Source organism: Sinocyclocheilus anshuiensis, unplaced genomic scaffold (genome assembly GCF_001515605.1).
Source record: "Sinocyclocheilus anshuiensis isolate Anshui unplaced genomic scaffold, SAMN03320099.WGS_v1.1 scaffold999, whole genome shotgun sequence".
Taxonomy (NCBI): domain Eukaryota; kingdom Metazoa; phylum Chordata; class Actinopteri; order Cypriniformes; family Cyprinidae; genus Sinocyclocheilus; species Sinocyclocheilus anshuiensis.
In genome coordinates this window covers 100750-118557 of record NW_015544197.1, presented here as the reverse complement: position 1 = coordinate 118557, position 17808 = coordinate 100750, and the positions used below count along the sequence as shown (strand labels likewise).

The window sequence follows — 17808 nt, the reverse complement described above, 5'->3', positions numbered from 1 at the left end:
CCCGATGAAACCGTCTATATAAAGCTTGAAGCATCAGAATCGGCATCGGTATCGGCCGATCACCATGACAGGAAATCGGTTCTCGGTATCGGCTGCAAAAATCCTGATCGGAGCATCCCTAGTAAATCTCCATCACGTGCTTTCAGATGGAGCAGCATTTACTACACAGAGTAAACTTCACTGACAAGGCACGCAAAACCACGTTCATAACCGCAGACGATTTAATGGCGCGATTAGGAAATCAAAGAAATCGTTCTGTGATTATGAAAGCTGTTTGAGTAGCTTGTCAGTGAACTACGGCTCTGTGTAGTAAATGTTGCTCCATCTGAAAGCATGTGAAAATACCACATTTAATAACATGTTTTTACTCCAAACTCACTTCATAACGTCAGACGAGTGTTTGAAATAAATCCTTCTGTGAGATGATGTGGCTTCTTACACAGAATAAGGCACGCAACATATTTCATAGTATTTTAAGCAGTGATAAAGGCTATGTTGATTAGCACTGCATTACTTTACTATAATAAAATACTTTATATAATAAAAATTATAATAAGACGAGCTCAGATATTGTCGCAGTCATGTGTTTATTAGTCACGTTGACTCCATGAAAGCAGTTAAATCTTCCGTTTATTCAGCAACTGCTATAGGGATTTCCTGGAGTTCTTCTGCGGGGCGTATTTGGAGTTTCCGCGCAAGAGCGCCCTCTGGCCTTCGGATGGAGATTTACTACTGATTACAGAACCGTACTTCCCTGACAAGATGCGCATGACAATCGCAGCTTTTGCCAAATCGCAATAATCGCGATTTAATTTTGATTAATCGTGCAGCCCTAGTGGAAAGCCCCCCCCCCCAAAAAAGTGCCGTACCATGCAGTGGAAAAGCGCCATTAGACTGGTCAGTTGTTCAGAGAACCCACCGGCTTATTGTTTATGAAAATATGTAGTTTAAAAGTGTCTGCATTTTAACAATGAACAAACCTGGGTTTTATAACTTGTAAATTTGGAAAAGTGAATCAAAACAATCTCCTCACAACCATCAACAGACAATATGTTCAGACTAACAAGAACAGTAGTTCAGCACATCTGTCTTTATTTCTTTGGTCTGGTAGTTTAGTCCTGAGGGTCAATTTGGGATATTTTCCCACAGCTCTCATACTCGTGTACCTGGGTGTGCATACAAGAACACAGTCTCATCTTGGAAACAGATGTGGCATGATCACATCAGACCCACAATGCAGTGAGCACACAAGTGCACGTGTGCCCCCCCCACCCCTCACACACACACACACACTCACTCACTCACTCACTCACTCACTCACTCACTCACTCACTCACTCACTCACTCACTCCTGCAGAGAATAAACAAACCCCTTTCGTGAGCAACACCAGACTGCATTACCGCCGGTTTGTGCATCATGGAACAGATCACAAAGCCACGTTGCCTTATGAATCATTACACACAATCTGCCTAATAAAACATCCACATCATCTGACAACAGATCAATCACTACCGCAATTCAAACACACTCAGCAGTGCTAAATTAAGTGTAATGGAAAAACAAGTCCCAATGCACTCCTGAGGATGACTAGAGAGAGTAATAAATATTTTAACCAGAACTGACCCCATTGTTCTTCCATTAACTAGACATAATATGAACAGTCATTAACCTCCAGCAGGGTCTTTTGGTGGTGTTTGGTGGTACCACCGCATTCCAGAGTCCTGTAGCCTAATAAAGCTGGATAATGAACATTTTCCACTCTCCCATGTTTGATCTTTGTAACAGGGGAATTCAAAGCGCATTGTTATCTGATCTAATCATGGGAAGTTCTCATTCTCCACCAAAACACTTAAGACTGTCTTATAACACTACATTTAGCTAATCCTCCATGTCAAACCAGAGAGACGTTAAAGGAATATTTCACCCAAAAATGAACATTTGCTGAAAATGTACTCAACCTCAGGCCATCCCTGGATTTGGAGAAATTTAGCTTTACATCACTTGACCACCAGTGAATCTTGTGCAGTGAATGGGTGCCATCAGAATGAGAGTTCAAAAAGCTGATAAATCATCACAATGATCCACAAGTAATCCACATGACTCCAGTCCATCAATTAACGCCTTGTGAAGTGAAAAGCTGTGTTTGTAAGAAAGATTCACCAACATTGTTTAGAACTGATGTCCCCAATAAACAGTGCAATATCTGTGCATATTTCTCTTCTGATTCGGAAGAGATTACTTTTTCCCTGGAGAAAGCGATAGACTCGTATTTTAGCCGGAAGCAGTTATTTGAAGTTAAAAACTTCCTAATGATGGATTTATTTATTACAAACATGCTTTTCACGTCACAAGATGCTAATTGATTAACTGGAGTGGATGTGTTATGGATTATTGTGATGTTTTTATAAGCGGTTTGAACTCTCATTCTAATGGCATCCATTCACTTCAGAGGATCCATTGGTGAAAACGTGAGGTGATGCTAAATTTCTCCAAATCTGTACAGATTAAGAAGAAACCAACTCATCTACATTTTGGATGGCCCAAGGATTATTCAGGTGGTCACTGTAAAGCCAGTTAATTATTTCTTGTCCCTGATTAAGCAGCTCTCAACAATAAAAGTGTTTTAAAAGCCACACTGCTCATCTCAAAAGTGCACAAACCCAAACAATCCTAAATTTCGCCGTGTCCATGTGATTTTGCATTCAAATGCTGGCGTCATATTGTAGGAAATTGAATCAATGCATCTTTACCGAAAACCTTAGCTTTTTCATTTTTACCCATTGTGATAAAAACAGAACATCAAGGCAGAAAATGCATGTCAGATGTGTAACTACAGCCAGGCTAGAACTTAGAAAGTGACTTCAGGCCTCGGGTGTAAAACAGACTTATAGATGTAGGATTTAAGTGCTAAAGCCATGTGGCAGCTGTCACCCACCACAACCCGACACGCAAAGCAAGACTGCCAGAGGTCTCCGGAGAGACGGTCGTTTACATTCTCCAGCACAGCTGCAAATGGACAAAACCAAACACAGTGTGCGCTTATTTTTAAATAAACTTTGGGTAGCTTTGCAAACATAATAGCAGAAGTACAATATTTGTGCAGCGGAATCAAACAAACAAAACATCCAGGCAAACAATTAACCAGACAACCATGGAAGTATGTTCAGGGTGTAGCAATATGTGATATGCATCATTTTCAACAGTTCAACCAGCCAATGTAATTAAGTAGATTCAAAAGATTTAATTTGGTTTAATAAAAAAGCAAGTAAACTACAATACAAATCTAGTTAAAAAATAAATCAAGGCATGTTTTTCTACACTGTTTTTGTGAAATAAATACAGGGAAGAGTTATATTTAATTATTATACAAATTTTTATGCAGTGCACCAATATAAAAATATATAAGCAATATAAAACAAGACAAATGCCACATGGAGACTTAACATTTTTTGACTGATGACAAAAAAATGAAGCTGAATCAAAGTGTTGAAATGATTCACTGAACAGTCACTGAATGGACAACCACTAAAAAGACAGTTGGAAATTCTTGAAAATGAATCAAACTTCCCACCTCTAATACTTTTGAAGAATCATAAAACTAGTCTATTGACATGACCTTTAGGAAATACACGACCGTTCAAACGTTTTTGGAAATATGTGAGACACTGTAGACTGGTATGTATATATATATATATATATATATATATATACACACACACACACTGACCCCAGTCTTTTTGATTGTCCATTCAATGACTGTTTAATCAATCAGTTCAAAATTTTGATTCACCTTTGTTTTTGTCATCAAAAATGTTTAATTCTCCATGTTGCATTTGTCATATGTTTTATATTGCTTATAAAACATATGACAAATGCAACATGGAGAATTAAACATTTTTGATGACAAAAACAAAGGTGAATCAAAATTTTGAACTGATTGATTAAACAGTCATTGAATGGACAATCAAAAAGACTGGGGTCAGTGTGTGTGTGTGTATATATATATATATATATATATATATACATACACACTGAAAACTGGAGTAATGGCTGCTGAAATTTCAGTTTTGTCACCACAGGAATAAGTTACATTTTAAAATATATTAAATTAGAAAAGCTATTTTAAGCTATAAATATTTCACACATCATTTCATGGTTTTAACTGTATTTTTGATTAAACATGCAGCATTGGTGCGCAAAAAAAAAATCTTACAGACCCCAAGCTTTTAAATGATAGTGTACCATGCTGGGCAAATAAAAAGCCCATTAAAAGACATTAGCCTATATTTTATATTTGTGACAAATTCATCACAAATATATAAAAAATTCAGGATCTCTCACGCAGACCTATATGGAGATGAACAGAGACAAAAAACTGAGTTGATGTGAAGTGACTCACCTCGAGCTCATAGAACTCCTGAGCATCATCCAGGCCCTGGACGCGGATCTGCAGGCTCTTGTTGTGGCCTTTCCCTCCTGCTCCTAAAGCCGAACTGAGGCTCTGCCCGGGCTCCAGGGTGCTGATGCCGGTGTTGTACTGAGCTCCGAGCCGTGTCCCCGCAGGGGTCTGCAAGGAGCGGTAGGTGCCCTCGATCTCACCCATAGCTGCTCCCAATGCAGCCTACCCCCTCTCTCACACACATATACACACCCCTGCCTGGAGACAACAGAACAATCAAAGAAATGACACAATGATATGAAATTTATTATGAAAACAGAAGAAACCAGATCTGCAGAGATAGCAATATAAAGACAAGAATATAATTTATGACCGGTACCATATTCATTGTATTAATGTTATGATAGTCAATGCACAGATATTAATTATTATTTTATTCCTGGTACTAAACATGGATAAAAACCATAACAACCTAAATCATTAATCTATAAACATCCATATATAAATATAGATAAATAAACATTATTTATATATTTAAATATATATTTTTTTTTACAAGACTCTTTTGAAAGACTTTTGCACATTTGTTTTCCACTTGTCGAGTTCATCCTTGTTTTTGAGCTTATGTCTCAGTTTTAATAAACTTGATATTAAAGAACCAATATCCAGATAAGTGGAAAAGTTAAATATCATTAAAATATCAATCATCTAAGTAAGTGTTCAACAAACAGATTATTCCGTCATTATTTAAAGTGTATCGACAGATCTTTTGTTATGTATTGTGACGTACATCAGAGTCAAAATTTCAAGCTATAAAATAATTTAAAACAAACAATGCATGGATGAATCATTCGCAATAAGATCAATGAGATTCATTTAGAAAAAAAATAAGCATTTCCATTTCATGCCAACTTTAAAGGACAGGCATGAGTCAATCAGAGCTGATGTATTTATTGTCAACCTTGACTGACTGATTGTCAAACATTCAAAGCTGCTTCACATGTTCAAAAAATCCGATGACACAATTAATATTTACACTAAAATAGTGTGATCCAATTCCCTTTCTTTCATATGACACTTCATACATAAAGTTCCTGTCATGACTGGCCAGCTCAATAGCAGTGACATGACCACAAGCTCACATTAACCATTACAAAATACTAATGTACTGCCAAATTTAGCAGCGACTTTGCATGAGGTCTGGTTAACACTAGAGGCGTCAATGCAACACGACCAACTCAAACAAGCTCCACTTTAACTCTCTTGATCTCTAAAGCAACAGGGACAACTGAGAATAACATTCACTAAAGCCAACACCATTCAGCATGTTTCTGGCTCTTTAATGCAACAGGTTGGTTTAAGTAATTTGACTGGAATGCCTTCAAAGCACAGGCTCACTTACAAGCTGTGATCCAAACTGACCCATTTCCCCTCATAGGAATGAAGTTAACATTTGAGACGAAATACCTCATCCATGAGTTTAAGCAATTCCTACAGCTGAATAAACCAATGATCAGTGACCATTAATCTTTTTCTTTCTTTCTGGTTTTAGTAATGAAAATAACTCTTTCATTGCAGGATGCACTTGATAATGCAAAAATGCTAAAAACGATAAAATGAAAAGCCGAAATAAACTCTGGAGTTGTGTAATGTAAGTTAATGAGATAAATCTGCATGGAACCAAGATCAAAATCTCTGCTATAGCTTAACCCCCCACGACAAACTTATTTTACTCGTCGTACTTCACCAACACCGACAAAAATATCCTCATCTGCGACGAAAAAATAAAAGTACACATTTTGTTGTTTGTCATTACAGAGATAAGACAAAGACTGAGAAAGTTTAGTCAAACCACACAAACAAGCGAAGAGATCATAAAGCTCTACCGTATGCTTCACTGAGACCAGTTTAAATACGCTACTGCCAAAAAACTGTTTTACATTTGCTTTTAATCTCTATTTTGCGATAAATCGACATCATACCTTTTCTTTTTCGCCTGGTATTTCTTCAACTCCGAGTTACAGACGTCCGACCGTCGTTGTAGGCGAACGGGGGACAAAACTCCGCTCTGATTGGACGACTTCAGACAGATCCTGCCTTCTATTGGTTCAGACTCGAACTGAAACGGTCGGCAGCTATTGGCTGAGAGGTGTACCTGCGGATTAATTTGATTGGTGTCGAAATGCCATGTAGTTAATAATATAATATAATATAATATACATGAAATTGTATTTAACAAATAAGAAAACAAAAGTCAAACTATTGTTTTGTGTTGAAGTGCTGTCTAAAATACTATCTAAGCTAGTTACAGAGACAACAAAAACTATAGTTGTGTATGCACACTATATGATATTTCCAGGAAATGTAAAATTACAGGAATGCCAAATAATGAAATATTGTTTGTTCACATGCAAAATAAGTGAAACTTCAAGCTTCACATGAAAGGTGTCATTCAAAACAGAAAACATATAAGCAAATCAGTGTGGAAAGTTGAGGTGTCAAATTATTATCATTACAAAATTTATTTAAACAGAATGGAAAATAACAGAAAGGAATAAGCATGACCTGCACAGTACATTACATTAAAAGAACTCCACATTTGCAAGCTGGAGCAAGAATAAGTACTGACCACATTATTTGTTGTAAACCATGCAAAGTAGTTTTAGTGTGTCTTAAATCACATGTAGTTGCAGTTGTTCTGTAAAACCAGAGACGTAATATATATATATATATATATATATATAAACTAAGACCAAAAGACCAACTGGCAGTAGTTCAGTTGAATTATATATAGATTGTACATATAATTATTTACTAATTTATTTCAAGTCAGTAAGTGAAAAAATGCAAAGTCCCCAAATGTAGACAGTCTCTCATTTAAAGCATTTTATGGTTCGTAGTTCAAGGCCCCCACTGCGTTGTTTCAGCAGGCGTCTGTAGGACATGATACCGCTGACGAAGGTGACGTCTCTGCACATGTTCATTGGTGATCTCTACCACACATGCAGCAGAGAACCAGCTCATGTGAAAGAGATAATTTGTAGCATCCCGCTCTCCATCCTGTACCCTGCGGCCTTCCAGAAACCCTACAAAAGAGCAGAGAGTAGAAAATGAGCATGCAAATTCTCAAAATGTTCATTGATTTTAGACATATTTAATTTGGAATGGCAGGGTTGTGTTGCAACAGTACCATCTGGAGTCTTCTGCATGACGTTGATCATATCTCCCAGCTGTAGACTAAGCTCCCCTTGTTGTTGTCCACTATACACCTCTATACATTGCACCTGAGGACAGTCTTAGACACAGTGCCTCTTTGATTCAGATTTGTACATTGTTTAAAGACTGAGAAAAGTTGCAGGCACAACTGCAGCCATTTCTCCTGCAGTTGTACCTGCACTCACTCACATCATTAACATATCCCTTCACACTGGTGTTTTTCCCTCAACATTTATACAGGCTCGTATAACCCCACTACTGAAGAAACCCACCCTTAACCCATCTCTTTTAGAGAACTACAGACCGGTTTCCCTTCTTCCTTTCATTGCAAAAACACTTGAACGAGCTGTGTTCAACCAAGTCTCAGCCTTTCTCACACAGAACAACCTCCTTGACAGCAACCAGTCTGGTTTCAGAAGTGGACATTCAACCGAGACTGCCTTGCTCTCAGTTGTTGAAGCCCTAAGACTGGCAAGAGCGGATTCCAAATCTTCTATACTTATCTTGCTGGATCTCACCAGCGTTAAGGTGCATTATCGCCACCTTCAGTGTTGGAGTGTGGACCAAAGTTTACTTATTTCATAAAAGAAACCCTTCATTCTCATTATCAGTTCTGTACTTTTGAGATAAATAAAGAAGCTCTCTAATCCATAAGTGATTATACTTTTTTTTAGCTTTATTCAAGAATCGGCTAAAAACACATCTCTTCCATCTTTATTTGACCCTCTAACTCTAGCACTCTCTATTCTAATTCTATTCTTTAAAAAAAAAAAACTAACTCTAGCTTTCTAGTCTTTTTGTATTCTATCTGTTTTCTTTTAATTTATTATACAATTAACAAAAGCAAAAAAGACCTCTAACACTAGCTTACTCTATTCTTTTTCTGTTTTCTTTTTATTTACTATATTATTTAAAAAAACCTTGCTACATGTACTGCGTTAAGCTAACTGAGACTTGTTATAGCACTTGTATATCATTGCTCTTTTGCTGATTTTGATTGCTTCCATTGTCCTCATTTGTAAGTCGCTTTGGATAAAAGTGTCTGCTAAATGACTAAATGTAAATGTAAATGTTTTTTTGTTTTTTTTTAATTCACAAATGTTTTAGAATTCTAAAGAGCATCTACACTGCAGTTAATTGTTTGCTGTGATTAAGAACAGATGTCTCCCATTTTTGGAAACACAATCTTGAAGCCATTGACACTTTTGCCCTCTAGTGGACAATGTGTAGCTGCACAAGCTATTGCATACTGTATAATATCAATTATTATTTATTACTGCCAAAGTTAAAATATTTTGTAGACACCTATAAGTAAAACACATGATCCTACATATATTCATATAAATGTGTTTATTATGTGATATTAAGAGATATAATCTTACAGACCCCACGCTTTTATAATCTACCTGACCCCAAATCAGTGTAATGTATGTAATATATAATAATACAAAGAAAATGATTATTATAATATATTATATAACTAAGTGGAAAGGCTAACAGATAGTTAAGTGATGAGTTAAAGAATAAAACCAAAATATTTTCCATTACATTGTTCAATTAAAGTGATGAGTAAGAAAGAATCATGTCATTATTACAAGAATTGTTTTGGTTTCCGTTGAAATGACTCAAACAAGCACACTTAACTGCTTAACTGGTATTGCATTTAATGATTCATTCTTACCCCACTCTTCATACACAGTGTCCTGTCCATCTCTCTGGCCACCCAGGAGCTCCACCCACGAGTCCTTCTCAGCTCTAAGAAAAAAAGAAGACACATGTTTAATGAGGGAAACATCATAGTATTTTATACGTTTTATAATTATTTGTTTTGATCTTGCCATAAAGACCATGTTGTGTCTGACAGTTTGACAGTTCTTTGCATTGTAGGTACTGACTCTGAATTTGTTTGCAGCAGAAGTTAAGATGTGGTGCTCCGGTGATTATGCAAAAGGACAAGTCTAAATATCCGGTTCAGCTCACATCCCTCCAGCTCCTCTTCCAGATCTTTGCCCTCGGTCACTTCAATCAGAGAGCGCTGCACGTAGTCATGAACTACAAACCGATCCAACCTGCATTCATTCGTAAAAAACAGGATGGGCAGACAAAAATATACAGACAAAAATGGCCTTCTGCTGTATCTACACTGTTCTTTGGGCAAAACTTTGAGCTTGAAAGGTTTGAACTTTCTATTCAGCATGGAATCCTAAAAAATTATCAGATTTTCCAAAAAAAATATTAAGCAGGGCAAATGTTTTCAACATTGATGATAAAAAAAAAATTTTTCTTGAGCACCAAATCAGCATATTAGAGGGATTTTAGAAGGATCATGTGACACTGAGAACATGACATCACATTAATACATTACATTTTAAATATATTAAAAAAGAAAACTGTTATTTTAAATTGCAATATTATTTCATAATATTACTGTTTTTTGCTGTAGTTTTTCATCAAATAAATGTAGCCTTGGTGAGCATAAGAGACTTCTTTTAAAACATTTAAAAAATCTTACCGACCCCAAACTTTTGAATGGTATAGTGTATTTTTCCATAACAAAATATATACATAAAAAAGTTTTGTTGCTTTTCATCCAGTAAGGCTAACTATAAAATAGGATTTAGTAATAAAACCTGCACACAATGTATCAGTACCATATTGGTTATTGGCCAGTGTTAGAGGTTTCTTTATATATTGGTATCTGTCAATAGTGGATATTTACTGTGCACACTCATCCCCAATTAACATAACATTGTAATGCTCATCACATTTAATGCTCATTAAAGTCACTCTTAAAAACATAAATTTTTAGCCAATTTCAAAATAAATATCCATTTACAGCATAACTGGTTGATGGTTAAATTCATTAGTAGCATTTAAAATAATTAATTGTATTCATTTATTAGAATAAAACAGCTCAGAATTTAAATATTGGCCATTTGTTAGTTATTGACCATAACATAATTATCGGTATTGAGACACATTTTGTTATTAGTGCAAACCAGGTAGACAAAGAGTTTAATCTGTTGCTTTAGATAAGGGAGACATCCAAAATGTGTCAGGGGCCTACAGGTACAGGATGGAGGCATCTGTATAGGAGATACCTAGAAGGAACTATTCCACCTTTAGAAACTAAAACCTAATGAAAATGGAAGAAACTTCTCACTAAGTAAACATTTAAATCGGCTCATTTGACTAAAATTGATTTGGCTCTCCTACCCTTTCCTATAGTGGCCACCAGTAGCAGATCATTAAAGAGGAACAGAAGTACAGGACACAGTTTTCTCTGGCCAAACATGTTTTCCTTCAAAGAGATTTGCACCAGAACAGATCTCCCTGCTTCACAAGCCAGCGGGAGGAAGACACAAGAGGCAGAGCCTGCGAGAGACAGAGAGAATAAAAAAAAACAGACAGATTGATGAAAAGAGTAAGTTACTCATTACAAAATGTGAAGGTGGCATGTGATCACATATATGTAAAGTTTCCCAGCGACCACCTGCAACTACCTTGCACGCAAACTCAATCTTGTTAGCAATCTGCACTATTTCTTCCATATGTTTCATTTTGCCCACCTGCCAATTGCAAGCTTCTTGAAGCTGTAGGTGAAGACAGCACAAATCATACAACATAATGCAGCAAACCGATTTCTATACAATAGCACTCATTGAGAAAATGTTGAGCAGCTTGGCATTCATTCAAACCCTGGAAATCTCAGTCAGAGCTCTTAATGCTGAGGCCTCATACTTTGACCCTGGAACGGCCTTCTTCTGGATATTCTACATTTCATCGAAATGTTTGACATATTGAGTGATATAACATTTAAAAACAACTGAACATTCTCATGCTAATTGTTCTAGTGCTTCTCATCACTCACCTCCATTAGGATTTTAAGCCGGGTGATTCTCTGAAATGAAAGTGACGTGACATGTGGCCAAGTATGGTTACCCATACTCGGAATTAGTGCTCTGCATTTAACCCAACCTAAGTGCACACACAGCAGTGAACACACACACAGCAGTGAACACACACACACACCGTGAACACACACCCGGAGCAGTGCAAGGAAAGATTTAAGGGGTAGTCGGTTGCATCGGGGGTCTTCCTGTAGTTTATGCAAGACCTCCACAGTCTGAGGACTCTCTTTTCTGACCACAGTACAACATATATTATAAATAAGATAGATTTTCAAACAGCAGACACTTGTCTCTAAAGAATATCTCTGTAGAATACAGTACAACCAGTTTGCATTCCTAATATTCATAATACATAAACATCAAGCTCTATTGTTTTACCCAAGGTTGTGTAATGTCTGCTCCTGATAGGGCATATTACGGGTGTCATTTATATAAGCATCAAAGGGTCCAAGAGCATATTGGTGTACAACATCACAGATTACATCGCAGAACACACTTGAGGCCAACTCCAACAGCATTGCATCCATGAAGCTAAGAAAAGAGTTTGCATAAGCAGCACGACTTTAGAACACAGCACGACTTTAGAACACAGCACGAAGATGAAAAAGATATAGAAAAGTATTTGGACACTTTTGGACACTTAAGTCACAATTAAAAATGCCTGAATTTATTGCATTATACAACATATAGCTTAACAAGTGACATATGCAAATGAACGATGCTAAAGCTTTTTACAGAAGTAACTGAGCCACTTTTTTTAATTACTTTTGATCTCAATGTCATTTTTGTGGATATGAACATGTCCCACCAGAAAAATCAACCAGAAAGTGTTAAAGTCTTTATCTTGGACAATCTATTTATTGTTTCATTTTGAAACCTTATTTTAAAAACTTGAACACTTCATTTTGATTGAAAAATGTTTGTTGTATATTTAAAGTAAAGGCCACTTGTTTTGATATTTTGTTATATAATGCAGATACATTTATACATTTTTTATTGTGTCTTAGGTGTACAAATACTTGGAGCCATTGTATACAGTATATAGGAAATAATGCCATTATTACACCACTGTTCAAAGATTTTCTTTTTTATGTTTCTGAAATAAGTCTCCAATGCTTACCAAGGTTGCATTTATTTGATCAAAAATACAGTAAAAATATAAAATATTATTACAATTTAAAATAACTGTTTTTAATTTTATTCCTGTGATGAAAAACTGAATTTTCAGCAGCCGTTACTCCAGTCTTCAGTGTCACATAATCCTTCAGAAATAATTCTAATATGTTGATTTGGGGCACAAGAAATGTTTCCTATTATTATCAATGTTAAAAACCATTGTGCTGCTTAATATGTTTGTGGAAATCATGCTACATTTTTTTAGGATTGCTTTTTGAAGTATTTATTTGAAATATAACTTTTTTGTAACAGTGTAAAAGTCTTTGCTATCTATGTTGATCAATTTATCACATTCTTTCTGAATAAAGGAATAAAAAATTAACCCAAACTTTGTTTGAAAGGTAGTGTATATAAGAAGTAATACCATTATATACAAGTACAAGTACATTATATACATTAATATTTTCTGAACATGACAATGAACAATCAACACAGGAAGGAATCCGATCTAAATGTTTTTTTCCTCAGACATTTATTCTGTACAGTCTGGCTAAACACACTTTATACTGTACATACAATGTCTGGTTCTTACCTTTGACTGATCTCTTTGATCTTTGCAATACTAGAAAACAACGACTTTTTGTCTCTTTGTGCCAGAGCGTCTTTCAGCACTGAAGATTCTTGAAAATGTTCCACAACCATCGTCAATCTCTGAAGATAGGACTGCTCAGAAGTGACAACCTCATACAGATGCTGGTAAAGGGTGAAAGGGTATGAATGACGGCCAAGAGCAAAGAATGATAAGTGAAAGTGTGGAGAACATCACAGAACATAGAGTAGAGGTCATGAAAAAGAGTTTGTAAAAATGAAAAACAGGTATTGCCATGTAATCTTTTTACACTTTAGGGTACCTCTTGAAGCTTTAGCTGCTCCATTCTGAGCTGGCTTAGTATTCCACTATCTCTTACAAGGTTTCAGTCTTGCCACAAGTTCTCCAGTGACTTTTTCTTAGTATCAGCACACATGCAGTCTAAGTCTCTCTTAGAAGGGCTTTCGATCAGTTTGTCCACCAAACCAGGAAGAGGCAGCTTTGTTGGAATCCTTTGAGAAGTTTCAAGTAAGTTCTCCCCATTCTCCCCGTCTGTTTCTTGATATTTTAACACAGAAGGAATGTCCACTGGTCTCTCTCCAGTGGAAACACCTGAGATTAATACATTTTCATGTAGTCTTTCTCCGTCAGTCAGTCTTTTGTTGTGGAAGCTCAATGAGCACATTTCTAACTGAGAGTTACTAAACATTTTGGGAGAGTGATCTCCTTTAGCCTTAAATACTTTTGGTTTTTTGGTGCTACAGTCTCTCTCTTTAATTGCTCCTGAGAATCTTTTGTGTAGCTCAGAAACCAAACTTTCCCTGACAAGGTCACTGACCAATCCAACTTCATGGTGCTCAAGGGTTATTTTGTTTTTATTCAGGACACTTAAAGCAGGAATTGGTTTTGACAGAGATAGGAGTGGAAGAGGTCTGTCATTGGGACAAACCTCGGAACCTGGAGAGAACAAGAGAATCATTGGAAGGTAAGATTCGATGAGGAAATACACAGTGATAACGATGGTGGAATTAAGAGTACCTGATTGTCTGTAGGGCAGCACTGGTGAGCTGGAGCATTCAGACTGGACTGGTGTTGTGTCTACATCCCTCATCAATATCATTCTTAGGTGCTTTTCCAACAGAAATGAATAACACAAAGTCCTCCATTCAAATTGCTGACACATTGATTCTCATACAAAAAGTTTGAAAGTGCATTTGCTTCATACTCATATCCAGTCATTATGTTTGGAGCCCCAGAGACCCTATATGCTTTATATGTAAAAACTATTTTTTAAAAATGAAGCTGTTATTTTTTTTCTTTAAACTCATTTATGCATTTGGCAGACTTACCTCCAAAGCATTTTTTAAGAGGTACAAAAGGCCTTGGGGTGTTACCCACAAACAAATGGCTGACTATATGATAGTTGGTGGATTTTTGGCTCGGGAGATGCCTGTAAGTCACAAAGCAATGAGAAATAAATTCAAATCATTATGGCAAATGAACTCTCACCTGTCATAGAGATAATTTGCTCTGGTTCTTTGGGAAGAGGTCTGGCAGGTACAGGTATGCTCGGAGGGATTCTTTTTGATTTATGTGAGGTAGTTTTTGGACAACAGTGCCAGTTTTCCAAATGAGTGTCATTATTCTTTACATCTGTGGAAACAGATTGGTGAATGTTTGCCAGTGGTTCAAAGCCATATCACCCTGCAGCCCAAGACTGGTTGCCCACTGATGCGACCTGATGCAGCCCCTGAAGTGAGTCACAGGAAACAGAAATACTGCAAAATAATAACAATAACGCGACTAAACGAGACGAAATAACGTTATAACATTTCGTTTCGTCTCGTTTTGGTCAACGAAAATGAAGAGACATTTTAGCATAGTTTTTATTTTGTAAACCACATTTAGTCTCGTTTTTATTCGTCAACGATATTGCATTATACATTTAATTATAGTCATCGTCACATGACCAGCATTTTCGTCTCGTCTCGTCTCGTTTTCGTCACGTGATAAAGGTTCGTTGACGACGATATAATTTTCGTTGACTAAAGCAACACTAGGTGTAACCCCGGTGTCCTGGCGAAATTGCCCCCCTGGCCTTTGTCAGTCATGACCTCCTAATAATCCCCAACCACTTGATTGGCTTTATGACTTTCTCTCCTTTAAGCGCTATATAAATGCATCATTCATTCATTCATTCATTCAAAGATTTACTCACATTTGCTGTCATGACAGTAGGATGTTGTCCATGCAGGACTGGTTTTGCTCAGTCATCGTCTGGGAGTTTATGTTTATAAATTGAAATTAGACATTCTGTGTGGTGTACCTGAACAGGGTCTGATGGAGGTGCAACATAATTCGTATTGCTATTATGGACAGGCTGTGATTGGTCAACATGGAACTGTGTCTTCAGTAGACGAGGTTTTGGGATTGGTTTCATTTTTGGGGGAGCGACCAGACCATGAGTGGCAATTCCTTGGTGTGGGGTTTGTGTCACTGTGGAGTGATGGGTGGCCTGATGTTGGTGGTCCTTCTCTTGGACATCTCTCCTCAAAATAAAGTCTGTTACTGTGCACCATTTCTCACCCTTAAGCGGAGGTTTGGGGGACAGTAAGTTTTAGATGCAGGAAAGTTTTGGCATGGACACAGTTCTCTGTATCCATCTGGCCCTGGCATGGTCTTTGGATGCCTGTAAGAAAGAGGAGATGGGAGCAGACTGCTATTTGACCCAAAACAACCCAGCATTTTTTAGAGTGTAATTGCCAGAGTAAATTTTGGCAGATGATTATAAAAATTTGTCTATTTAAGTAATGGAATTTAAAGATCTTCCGATCGTGAAATTACATATATAGATGTGATGTCCTACTTAATTCCATCAAAAAGCACTTTAAATTTCTAACTAATTGCATTTAATATACATTTACACTATAATGCATTTTCTTTTAATGGTAAATATCATGCAATTAAGTTTCTGCAAGCATTACAATCAGTTCACACAAGTATACTTTTTGAGTATATTATTTCCATAGGAAGTACTATTTTAAAAAGTACGTAAAGTGTACTTCTTCTCAAAAGGAGGTAACTGTATTCCACTACCTGGCCATGACCACAGCTGACTACATATGCAAATGTCATCCCTGTCACAGTTATAATATCACTCTTGTTAAGAGTAAAACATGGGCAAACCATTGTCAGCCCAACTCATTGTGAGGCCACTAGCAAAAATAATGCATTAATTGCATTATTTCAATACATTTTAGTGTGAAATTATTGATAAATCATGATTTTGTGAGAAAAGTACTGTGGGAAAATCTGTTCGCTGATTTTATGCACAAATGCGTACAGACAGTTAGCGAGCTGCTGATTTCAGAAATGCATACTAGCATAATGATCTTACTATTTCTGGCAAAGATATTGCAAAAAGTAAGAATAATATGGTAGTGGACTATTCTGCATTAGCTGGTGTACACAATACATTTAAATAAAGGTCATCTAATTCATATTAGGCTTTTCTTTTGCATTTCCATTTGGGAGATTGTGATACAAATAACTCAATGAGATTAATTTAATTATTGGTATCTGGATTTCATAATTGATTACATTTAAGTAATTATCCATTTGTACTTTAGTACATTTGGTTATTAATTCAATTCAATTCAAGTTTATTTGTATAGCGCTTTTCACGATAATCGTTGCAAAGCAACTCTACAGCAAATTAAGTTTCTACAATATTTAGCGGTAGCTTATCAGTGGTGACTGTCAGTTAATGTACATATGGCAGAAATGTATGGAAAAATCAATTAAAGACGTAATCAATTAAAGACGTAATCAAACAGACAATGGACACTATTAACAGCAATTATTATATGATGCAATCAAACTTATAGCAAAATTTGGGCTGTCGTTAACCCCGGCGTGAAGCACGACCGCTCCGGGGCTCTCGTCGCCCTTCAGGATCGCGGGTATCTGCTCAGAAACATCGAGAACATGAGCACCAGGGAAACAGTGGGTGTGCACTTTACTTTCAGCTATCGTAGCACGGACGTGCCAGACGATGGAGTCTCCGATGATCACAGCGTCGCGTTCCGTCTCGCGGAGGGGAGCGAAGCGGTTCCGGGTGGAAAGTAATAATATTTTGTAACTGATACGGAACTTAATAGGTAGCCAGTGCAGAGACTGTCAAATTGGGGTAATATGATAATATTTTGGTCCGTGGTGTCCCGGCGCCGGAGTGAAGGACATCTGGGAAGATCGCGTCCTGGGTGCACCGGGCCTGTGCAGAGAAACACACGGAGTAACGTTAGAAGTGGTGGGAGAGTTAGCAGCGCACTATATACTTACCCCGGACTTGTGAGCGTCAGCCCGGGATGTTTCCAGCGCGACTACATCCGCCATTAAAGCAAGTAACAGTGAATAGTGTATTAGTAATGTAATCGAGATTAGCGGCAACCACGCTGGCGATGCTAACGGGCTATATGCTAATAGCGGACTCGGGAGATCAAAATAAAACTAGTGATAACAGGGCGTTCTGATTATTTTTGTTGTAGAATACGATCGGGGATATATTCACACGTTA

At 37.0% G+C, this 17808-nt stretch overlaps 1 protein-coding gene and 1 pseudogene across 5 annotated transcripts in view; both read right to left on the bottom strand.

The window, feature by feature from the left end:
- The window catches only part of LOC107696757 (FERM, RhoGEF and pleckstrin domain-containing protein 2-like), a 58880-nt gene extending 52421 nt beyond the window's left edge, over positions 1-6459 (bottom strand). For all 5 annotated transcript variants that reach the window (XM_016497239.1, XM_016497241.1, XM_016497240.1 and 2 more), the window contains exons 1-2: positions 6383-6459; positions 4401-4658 (exon numbers count right to left, since the gene is read on the bottom strand). In XM_016497239.1, coding sequence (XP_016352725.1) covers positions 4401-4604 — 204 coding nt within the window. In that variant the 5' untranslated portion in view covers positions 4605-4658; positions 6383-6459. The remainder of the gene's footprint in view (positions 1-4400; positions 4659-6382) is intronic.
- Positions 6460-7273: 814 nt separating this feature from the next.
- LOC107696744 (ephexin-1-like) lies at positions 7274-11940 on the bottom strand (annotated as a pseudogene).
- Positions 11941-17808: the final 5868 nt, after the last annotated feature.